Source organism: Asterias rubens, chromosome 1 (assembly GCF_902459465.1).
Source record: "Asterias rubens chromosome 1, eAstRub1.3, whole genome shotgun sequence".
Taxonomy (NCBI): Eukaryota; Metazoa; Echinodermata; class Asteroidea; order Forcipulatida; family Asteriidae; genus Asterias; species Asterias rubens.
This window is the reverse complement of record NC_047062.1, coordinates 16118145-16129819: the sequence shown is the minus strand read 5'-3', so window position 1 is coordinate 16129819 and position 11675 is coordinate 16118145. Positions and strand designations below refer to the sequence as shown.

At 37.4% G+C, this 11675-nt stretch overlaps 2 protein-coding genes across 3 annotated transcripts in view; one reads left to right on the top strand and one right to left on the bottom strand.

The window, feature by feature from the left end:
* Positions 1-1619: 1619 nt before the first annotated feature.
* Positions 1620-4572, top strand: LOC117300823 (UPF0669 protein v1g209471-like). The gene is made up of 2 exons (XM_033784698.1): positions 1620-1707; positions 2618-4572. Exon 2 carries the CDS (start codon positions 2665-2667, stop codon positions 3205-3207), a length of 543 nt encoding a protein of 180 aa, XP_033640589.1. The 5' UTR covers positions 1620-1707; positions 2618-2664; the 3' UTR covers positions 3208-4572.
* Positions 4573-11072: 6500 nt separating this feature from the next.
* The window catches only part of LOC117290807 (fibrillin-1-like), a 49510-nt gene continuing 48907 nt past the window's right edge, over positions 11073-11675 (bottom strand). For both annotated transcript variants that reach the window (XM_033772372.1, XM_033772379.1), the window contains exon 40: positions 11073-11382. In XM_033772372.1, the coding sequence (XP_033628263.1) occupies positions 11231-11382 (152 nt within the window). In that variant the 3' untranslated portion in view covers positions 11073-11230. The remainder of the gene's footprint in view (positions 11383-11675) is intronic.

Sequence of the window (11675 nt, the reverse complement as noted above, 5' to 3'; positions counted from 1 at the left end):
GAGAGGTACTCTTAGATGGACGTACAGCATGCCTGCGAAAGCCCAAATAGTGAACAAAGGCGGGGTTCTTAAAGACATTGGACACTATTGGTAATAATTGTCAATGACTATATAGCCATCACAGTTGGTGTATCTCAACATATGCATAAAATAACAAACCTGTGAAAGTTTGAGCTCAATTGGTCGTCAAAGTTGCGAGATCATAATGAAAGAAGAAAACACCCTTGCAACACGAAGTTGTGTGCTTTCAGATGCTTGATTTCGAGACCTCAAATTCTAAATCTGAGGTCTCGAAATCAAATTCATGGAAAATTACTTATTTCTCGAAAACTACGTCACTTCAGAGGCAGCCGTTTCTCACAATGTTTTATACTATCAACCTCTCCCCATTTACTCATTACCAAATAAGGTTTTATGAAGAACGCTTGACACGCCTACCTCACCAAAAGGCAAGAATAAGTGCGTGAATAAATTGGTATGATAAGGTAAAGGACTGAGGGAATTATATAATCGCTAACGGGTAATCAGGTTGGTTTGCATGCACCCAAATCTGCTGTATTTGACACGTTCCGTCGGATGCGTCATCAAATTAAAGACGGTTTCAAGTTTCATGCTGCAAGATTATTTAAATTTTGGAAACTTACACTAAAACTGCATCACTTCGGAGCAGACACCACTGCAAGTTTCCCACTGATCTCAAATATAACAGAGACTATTCCATCCGTATATAGAATGTTGGAAAATAATTGTGGTGGGATATTTAAAGGCAGTGGACACTATTGGTAATTACTCAAAATAATTATTAGCATAAAACCTTACTTGTTGACGAGTAATGGGGAGAGGTTGATGGTGACAAACGGCTCACTCTGAAGTGACATAGTTTTCGAGAAAGAAGTAATTTTCCACGAATTTTATTTGGACCTCAGATTTAGAATTTGAGGTCTCGAAATCAAGCACACAACTTCGACGACCCGATTGAGCTCAAATTTTCACAGGTTTGTTATTTTATGCATATATTATGTTGAGATACACTAAGTGAGAAGACTGGTCTTTGACAGTTACCAATAGTGTCCACTGTCGGGCATGCACTCCATCGGTCATTTTGTAGATAAGATTTGTTTTGTTTTATGTCTTTGTTTAGTATTGCTAGAAAGCTATTGATTGTATGCCTTGTAAGGCCTTATCCAGTTATGCTGGTCACGACAATATTACAATTATTTCTTATCAATGCGAAGGGTACAATAGTCTGTTCAAATTATGGTTTTGTAGTGTATTTGCCTCGGTGTTTGCATTCCTCCATGGTGTTTGCGGCTCATTTTTAAACATTTGTTTGCTCTCCAAACATTAAAAGCCATTCAATTGTAAAATTATCAAATAAAAGTGTCTAAGTTTCAGTTCTTGTTTGAATAAAAGAACATGATCCACCTTCAGAAATGAGCAAAATGATACATTTTGTCACCTCCCTGTACTGTATCTGTTCTATTTTCTGAATTTTAATCGGCTGGCTGCGGCTTGAAATCTAGACGTCTATTATCGTAGTGGTGTTCAAGAGCCATGACTGTAAAGAAAAGAACCCGACTACCACTGTACCAGCAATACACCACGCACGTCCACAAAAATCACACTCAACTCAATGTGTATGGTTGTGAGAACGTAAGAAATTGCCTTGCTAAATACATTTCGTGTGTACTCGTTAAGTTTCACAAGGTAGGATACATTTGCAAAAAGCTCCTTCTCAAATGTAGCTCGTGTGTTTTTCTATTCGTTGTTAATTATACTGAAATGGGATGACTGCCACTTGTGGGGTTAGAGTAGCTGCTTGACACTTCAATCATTTTGTAAAAATTTGTTGTTGTCTAGTTTCCGGACATTACTAACAATACATAACTACTTCCATAGAATGGATACATTCTTCAATTTAATGATTTAACTATTTTAAACTCTAGTTGGACAATCCTACACCCCATTTTAGGCTGCATCCTAGGCTGCTCTAGGCCGCTAGAATCTAAATCCGGACCTTGGCCACACCCACCCACGGGCTGGCAGCTGGGAACACTGCCTGTTCTGTACTTTATTACGCAGCAACCTTTGTAATTTGTTCATTAAAAATACCTCTACTCATAAACAAACCACACCGTTTTACACAAAGCATTCAAAGCAGATCTCTTCAAATCACTTTACACAGCAATTCTTGAAAAGGGGGGAACTGACATTTGTGTTGTAGATGCCTTTTTAGTGTAATACTAATAAAGCCCTAAGCTGTCAAAAAGGTACCACCATACAGTGCAGTCCTCATTGTCACCTAATACTAATAAGAGTAGACCATAATAGTTGTCAGTGTATGGACATGATGTACCTGTCAGTGATATAGAGTAAGGGGTGTACTACAAATTAATGTAGTAAACATTTTGTCTACTGGATGACTAAACCAGGCCTGGAATTCTGTAAGCAGAGGCCATAGAGACCGTCTTAATGGCTTCTGTTGCTCTGGTCTTGTGCTTGGGGCTGCATCAAAACTTTCCCACAGATTCAAAGCTTTTCCTATGGAAGTACCTTAACTGCAAAAAGAAAATTAGTAGACAAATCTTAAGTTAACACACTTTCAATTTCTCAACAGTCTCCATTTGTGTTGATGGTTAGCTCAGCACCTTTTGGCCAGCCATCATGTACATGTTCGTCAGTGTCCGTCTTTCTACCATCGTACTGTTCCTCCATATTCTGTTGTCATGGTTGCATGGCTACATCTGTGAAACTCACATACTCTTGCAGACAGTAACAGGGTCTGTCCCATCGGGGAATTTCACCTACTACAAACTCAGTCGCAATGGGAACATTCGCTTCAGTCTAAGGACCCTGGAAGGCGATGCTGATGTGTACGTGTCGTCAACCACGATGCATCCAACGTATGATGACTATGATATGAAGGCGGCAACATTCGGAGAAGAAATCATTGACATCTGCCAGTCAATAGAACGTCCCGTGGGGATAGGGGTTTATGGACATCCGCTTTATCCGAATGTTACTTTATACGAGTTTGACATTTTACTGGATCAGACGTTGGAGGAGGTTGATCCATGGAGAATGGAAAGTGAGCAAGATCCGTCGGTAGGGAAGCTTTATCCGATGGATGAAGAGCCGGAAAAAGAATCTTTATTGTGGAGTCTGTTTATTGGGATCTTAAAGGTTGCATTGGATATCATGATCTGATCCAAGCATCTCCCCCACTAACTCTTTCCCTTTTATAATGCATAGGCAAACCATGAATTGTTGTTGACATGAGACGACAAAAACACCATAAGAAAGTTGTTTGGTCCACTCACTGACTGCCAATGGATCCTATTCTTTGACGTAATCCTGTCACCATCAGAGGTAAAAATGATTAGGTGGAATCGCACAGTTTTGTAAACGCCCCTCACAAGATGCGCCAATAAGCAACCTCTTTTTGAATTCAACGCAAGGGCGGCCAACTCAAATGACATCAAGTGCATTAAGGTCGATTAGACAAAAAAAGTAGGCGAACAAGCTGTTAACACAAATATCAAATTATTGACTTCCATATAGAGATTAGAAGACAAAAACAAAGATGCAACTCTGTTGTGATGAGAATTGTTTTAGAATTGAAGCTGTGCATTAAGAAAGTCTAAATACTTGAAGATCGGACTAGGATCCATCTAAGATAAAGGGACACGTTGCCTTTTGGATTTGGCACATTGTTTTGAAATCAGTATGGTTGGAAAGATGTTTTACGTGTAATACTAGAATGTAATGATTCACTCACAATCCCTTGTGTGGTTTTCCTTTTACTTTATGATCGAACGTCTTCCGCTATTTTGTGGAGTTTAACATTTTGGGACAAAATGGGGGACCCTGTTAAGGTCGCAAAGTAAAAGAAAGCCTGACAATTTCGAGGGAAACTTGTGTAAATTAATGTATTCTACTTTTGAAAGATGATAAGATCTCCAACAGATTAATCATTATGACAAATGCTGTTTTAAGAGACAATCTAGAGACTGAAATCATGCGCCTGAATGAGCATTGAGTACTCAAATCTTAGCATTGTGTTTTTTCCCCACCAAGTTCATACAAACCTGGTGTGCATTAAGGAAAGATCATATATTTCTACATATAGTCTACTGGTTGGCAAATCTTTACAAATGACCTAGAATTCAAAATGTGAATCCAAGAATTTAGCCCTAAAGATTTTTTGGCTTCTGCATCACTTCCACCCAGTCATCAGCAGAGTATAACGAAACATTTGTTTGACTGCTTGTTATAAATAGATTTGTCTCCCACCAAATTGACAGTTAAATTCCTGTAAAAATTCGCATTTAATTAATCTTATAAAGTTGGGGAGGTAGTGCTTTCTGCTCTACCAGCCAGACTTCTGACGTATGATATCCAAGCCTACATCCGTATGAACTGTAAAGGGGGTAACCCTGTTTCAGTCCCAGGAAGAATTAATTCAATGAAACAACTTTATTTGATGGCACTATGGATACTATTTGTAATTGTCAAAGACCAGTCTTCTCACTTAGTGTATCTCAACATAATGCAGCATAAAGTAACAAACCTGTGACAAATTGAGCTCAATTGGTCATTGACGTTTCGAGATAATAATGAAATGGAAAAACACTCATGTCACACAAAGTTGTGTGCTTTCAGATGCTTGATTTTGGGACCTCAAAATCTAATATGAGGTTTCAAAATCAAATTCGTAGAAAATTCCTTTTTTTTGAAAACTTCGTTACTTCAGAGGGAGCCGTTTCTCACAATGTTTTATACTATCAAAGGCTCTCCATTACTCGTTACCAAGTAAGTTTTTATGCTAACAACTATTTTGAGGTATTACCAATAGTGTATGGTTGAGAGCCTGAAAGGAAGATTCTAAGTTGCTAACAGTGATTGAAATTGTACTGGGGGGGGGGGGGAAAGAGGAATGGATTTCTGAGACTGATGGGTGAAAACTTAAAACTTTTTTTTTCTCCGCCTAAAGAAACATTATCTGTAAATAGAATCAACGGTGCCTTAATCAGTGACCAAGGATTTTCTATTCATGAAAGTTTGATACTCGTTAAGAGATTTATAGAAGTATAACTTATAAAAGCCAAGTTTGACTTTGCTTCATGTATGTTTTCCCGGCTATAAGATTTAAAGGTTACATAATCTTAAGTAGGATTTTAAACTTTGCATGGTGGAAATATGATATGGAAAGGTTTGTGGTCACAGCATGTAATGACTATCTCTAATGACTATCTCTGAAAAGAACTGTTCGTTTGAACTCGTCTTCTTTCTCCAGAAGACGATCAGAGCATGCTGATCGAAACGTCAAGTTGAACCCAACGTTTCTTTTCAGAACCACCCCAACTCATTAGAGATAGTCATTACATGGTGTCACTGCAAACCTTTCCATATCCTTACTTAACCTTGTTTCAGATTTTACTAATAATCAATCCCTTTAGTTACTGCCAATCTCCAAATATGTTGCATTTTACGATTGGGTCACGATTTTGGTGAAAATGATCTGTTAAACAAACTGTGTAATTTTTATTTGAAAGCCTACTTAGTATAATGGTAGTAAGCATTTTGCTAAATAGTTTTGTCTGGCATAGGGGCCTACCCCCAATGAAATCAATAAAATTTGATGAAAAATATGTTGCAAAATTTGAATCAGCAAAAGTTGAGATGAAGTTGGTCTGTTTCTAGTACTTGAACCTCATCGTTCTTAGTGAAAATGTGTATTTGCTTTCGCAGTTTTCAACTAAATCTTTCACAGGTGACTTATTGTATCTTGATAGTTGTGCCTATAAATATGCATTGCATTGACAAAAATTACCAAACCTTTAAACTCAGACAAACAGCTTTGTGTTTGATCAATGGCACACACTTTCTACTGTAAAGTGTTAGTTCCTTTTTATATGAATTTGTTAATGCCTCTTCAGGCAGTGAAGTATGAAGTAGTTTGACTTGATATGTACATGAACAATCAATGAGCCCACAATCATATTTAAAAAAACACTTGAAAAAACCCAACGCTTGTTGGTTCATATAATAGTATTACATGGTAATAAATTAACCATGTGGGCATAATCCTGTGTAGGCACAATTTGCCTTGGTATGCTTATAGTCAAAAGAAACGACGGACAACAACGATCTATGTGTGAGTACCTTCCAACATGTATACAAATATAGAGTTATCACAGTAAACCCTACCCAATTCACTTGGCAGCTAGGTAACACATGTACCAGTGTTTAACACCAGAAGTGGGGCGCTTTTACTCTTGTGTGTAGGCGCTGCCCAACATACGTCTTTAGTCAGAGGCACTAAAATGAACACCGGGTGTGACATTCAGTAATGGCAAACAAAAACCCCACCAAAACACATACACAGAGCATCCCCAATGGATTTCCTCCGTTGCCACTTGCCATTGCTCCAGTAGAAATTTACAACTTTCTCATAGGGTGCCCTTTGCCAAAGAGAAAATGCCTTGGTGCCCTTGCCCTTTCAAAAAGCAAAGCATACAGGCCTGACAGATCACATAATATCAAAGTCTTATAAAGAGCACGTATCTACCAAACAAGGTACTCAAGGCGCCGAGTATATCCAAACTTTCAGAAAGATAGGTTTATACTGCAGTGATGAATTCTGAGACCCAATTACTTAGCATCTTATAAGGGTCTACAAGGTGCTGCGGCGCATACAGCAGCCACAGCCAGGAACAAGAAGAGCTCCAGTAGTTTGTTTTAGAATTAACGGGCGACATTTTAGGAAAATTAACATTGCCAAACAATGCTAAGTAAGACGTCCCCAAGTAACGACCATAGTAACAGCAAAGATAAGATTCAAACAATTTCTTTTGCATATTTTGCTTTTATTGGCCGCCATAGATTCAGAACTTATGTGTTCATGGCAAATAACTTATACATGTATGTAGATGTCATCTTGTGCAGATGAAATAGATGCACAATCAAATTTGGAGTGCCTTGCAAACATACTGTTCCAATTCTTTTACTGTTTTCTCTGGTCAAGTGTTTTATGCACTTAACTCTCTGGACTACATGTATAAAAAAAAGTATTTGGGAAGATTATTTTAGGCACTGGACACAATTGGTAATTACTCAAAATAATTACTAAAATACAAACTTACTTGGTAACAAGTAATGGGGAGCTGTTGAACAGCTCCAACTAAAGTACAGACTTTTTGAGAAAGAGGTTATTTCTCACTCAAATGTTAAGACTTCAGGCTTGAAGCCTTAGGCATCTGAAAGCTCAACATTTTGTGCAAAAAGGGTGTTTTCCTTTCATTATTCTCTTGCAACTTTGATGACCACTTGAGTCCAAATTTTCACAGGTTTGTTATTTTAAGCAAGTGTTGGGATACACCAAGTGAGAATACTGGTCTTTAACAATTATTACCAAAGGTGTCCAGTGCCTTTAACTGACCTCACCTGTGCATAGAGAGTCGGTGTGATTGTAGTTTAGTATGGGTATAAGAGCATTGGATGGGTTGTGAACACTATCAAACAGAATTGGACAGCTTTTTGTAAAAATGCTAAAGCACTGGTGTCAAAGAGGAGTATATTGGGCGCTAACATAGTGCCTTTGAATGGTGCTATTTACCAATGCTGTGTTTTTTGGCAAACTGGGTTTTGTTGTTGCTGTCAGATCAAGTGTTCGAATCAGTTGCTTTCACTTTCACCACTTGAGCATTATCCAACCAGAAGTTTGTTCAGGAAACACACGGGAATACATAGCAAGTTCAGGCCTGGAATTTCATCCGAGTAAGGGAAACTTTTTAAGGGGCACCAAGGCCAAGACACGGGGGCAAAGACGCCATAATTTCAGGCCTGAAATTCTAACATCTGATGGTGTAAGGTTAACTACCACACCTTTGGACTGTTTGAACAATGGGAGACTTTCTGGGACGATAGAGGGCAGCAGACTTACCGGGTAAATCCATTGTTCTCAGAATTATGCGCATGTTCAGAACTACGTAAACAATGGAAATTTACCCGGTATGTCTGCTGCCACCTAGCGTTGGAAAGTCTCCTATTCCTTCCTCCATGGTTTGAATAAGCCATTTGCAAGTTTGAAATTATGTCTGGTAATAAAGTGACTTGCTGAGTCACAATTTACCGCTTAAATTTGACTTCCTCAAGACTTCAGAAACAGTTGCTATGTTCCCTGATTCTTGATTAGCTTTTGTGTGATAACATACATGTAGAAAGGGCAAACACTCTTGACAATTTTAAATGAATGTCTATGTCACAATGGTACTAGGGTTTGCTCATTGATTTGGAGGTTGCTACACACAAGCTTGCCCTGAACTATTTAAACTGTCTCCAATAGATCTGCCTAAAATGTGCGTTATTTTAATTTGCTTGGTTACTACTTATCTGTATATTGCTTGTAATTTGTTGTAATTGTGTTTGGTTTCAGCATTTTAAACCACCCTGATTGTCTTTTTAGGCAAACGTTTTCATTATTATAACTAACATTTTGTGACACTAATAAGTTAATTCAGAAACAATTTCAACTCGCAAATGGCTTATTGGTTTGAGCCTTTGCATTCGGTACCTGCAGTTTGTTTTTAATGAAATTTATAGGATAATTAATATGGTAAATACATAAAATTTATCAGATAAAATTTATCATTAAAAGAATGCAAATGATAGTTATAGACAAAGAACAGTGCTATACTTCATTAACTAAAATATAACTTCCTTTTCCAAACATGCATTTAGATTTACGACTGCATTGGAAGACGATGTACATTATATGTTAATTGATACCAACTATTTTAAGCAGACATTGTTTTTTATATACACTGCTACAAATATTGAAGCCAAATTGGCAATGCTAACAATTGGGTATATAATAAATTAAAATATTGGTTTTGAGTAAATACAAGGAGTGTGACTCGAGAAACAAAGCCAAACACAAAGTATGGCTACAACGGGAAACATTTTTTGGATGAATAAAAACAAAATGTGTAAGATTTTTTGGCTGTTGATAATTTTATGTAAAATTTGGGTATTTCAAAGTTTTTGGAAACATAATATACCAATTTACTTCCCTAAAATGATGAATAAATAAAAAAAGGAAACCTTTTTTGGGGGGAGTACATGCTATCTAGTAAATAAACAAATAATGTCTTAAAAAAACTATATATATATTTCTTTGGAATAGGTGCTAATTTGTTCTTATACTGTTTACTAATTTAATGTATGCTTTTATTAATGTCAAATGAAATGCAAGAGAAGTTGGATGCAGACTCAATTTCCTTGAAGACGTCAGTAAATTTGAGCTAGAATGCCAATAATTGTGATCAGTCTCTGTTGAATTTATTTGGGCAGCATATACTGCAAATTTTACATGAAATACCAAACTTATGAAAATCTGGGCAGGGAGAAGATAATGTCCCCAAATAGTTAAAAACCTTGCACATTTTCCACCATGTAACCGTGTCCTTAATTTTTGTTGTAACAAACTGAAATCTTGTTGCATTTTTGTTAAGGTTTTCAGATACAGTTTTCTTGAACATGGTGACTTTAATTTCAGAGGGAAATATTTCACAGAAAAAAAGTGATCCTTGAGCTTTATAATCTCCGAGGTTTCAGACTAAAATTCGACAATGGTGTTTTTTCATCCTTACCAATCCTTTATGATACCTCTAAAGGTTCGGGCATAGATAATGTACTCTCAAAATGAATGGGCATGAAACTTGCTTGGTAAGAAGCACTCAGCAGCTGTTGGTAGCATGACAATTTTTGGGAAAGGATTCCCTTCATAATAATAATAATAATAATAATATCAAAGTCTTATATAACAAGGTACTCAAGGCGCTGAGTATATACAAACTTTCAGAGAGATGTAGGTTATTGCAGTGATGAATTCTGAGACCCAATTATTTAGCACACTTTAAGGGTTTACAATGTGCTTCGACGCATACAGCAGCCACAGCAAAAAAAAACAGGGCGAACCCCTTTTTTTTCGATAAGTGCACTGGGTTCATTTACATGCGCTACACAACACATGGGACCTACGGCTTTACATCCCATACGAAGCAATGGTTAAGTGTCTTGCTTAAGGACACAAGTGTCACGGCTGGGGATTCGAACCCACACTCTGCTGATCAGAAACGCCCGAGTTTGAATTCGGTGCTCTTAACCACTCGGCCACGACACTTCCACTTTCATAGTAATATGGTTTGGATAACTTTTGATCCAAAAACATTTCAGTCTGAGAAACGATTCATGCATGAATCGGTTCTCAGATTTCTGAGGGTCGACTGAGAAGTCTAATTTCCTTGGTGTCCGTTTGTGAATGCTGCGCCCAGAGATGTTGTTGGTAATCACCACCCCCTCACTAAACGTGGATGGATTCAACGTTCTTCATGAAAATACCATGTTTTGTTTGCTGTACAAACACTGTTTTCAGCTGAAACTTTCACAGGTGACTGACTTTTACTTCATGTTTCTTGATAATTTTGTCTATAAATCAGCATTTCATTGACAAAAACCAATCTAAGACCGAACCTTTAAGAGGAACATTGGCTTCAACATTTTTGCACAAACGGCAAATCAAACAAAAGCAGATGTGTCATGTAATAATAATATACAATTTTCAAGGTTAAACTTCTAGATGTTTAAAAGATTATACAACAGATTAAAATATATTCATTTTGTTGATATTTATTTGGAATTTTTAAGCTGTTGCAAGTTTAAAAGTCGATTGAGCTTGAGCTGAATTATTATACTCACCTCAAACTAAATCCAGTATTTGTTTATGGGGATCTCAAGTAAGCATGGAGAGACAAGTTCATGTGACTTCATGTGACTGCTTGAGTTTCTACGAAACACACAAATACAGTCAAGTAGGCCAAATGATTGCTTGTAAACCTCAAAATATAGACATTTTTAAACTGACCAAATAAACAAAACAAAGACCCCACCAATAATCAACAATTCCCATTACAGAAATGAATGAAGATGTTTCCAATGCTCCATAGCTTAAAATGCAGCATGTTAGTTCGTAGTCTGGGTACATTGGCTCACCATGCAGCTTTGGGGAGGGGGGGGGGGGGGGGGGTGATAACCACGCCCCAACCCTTCCAATGTGCATAAGCTGCTTCTTGAAAATGGATTTTGTACAATGGAAGGCACAACCGATAAAAACCACATCAAAACATACACAGAAAAAGATATTAAGATTTTAAGAAAGAGTTGCTGATCAGCCTCTGTTGTATCTTGCTCGTACGCAGCGTTTTTGGTCGTTATCAAATGAGAAGCCAGCGTAGCACTGGCATGTGTAGGTCCCCTCCACATTGAGGCACTTCCCTTGACCGCAGATGTTTTGTGGTAAACTATCACAGGCACCTGCGCCTGAAGTTTGTTGAGAAAACAAAGGAGTATTTATTAAAAATCAAGATATTTTTGTGTGAATTATTATCATTCGTTTTTTTTCTGTTTTTTTTGTTAAGTTACTTTTATGAGCCCACAGTTTATCAATCCAATAACATGGAAACATAAACTAAGTTTAACAAAGAGTTTCAGATTTTCAAATGGCTTCCTTGAGAATCGATTTCAGCTTATAATCTGGCTGTGCTCAGGGGTCATATGGGTCAGTGTGACTGGCTGCAGCTCAAACACGTGGATGTGTCGTGCATTATTCAGCT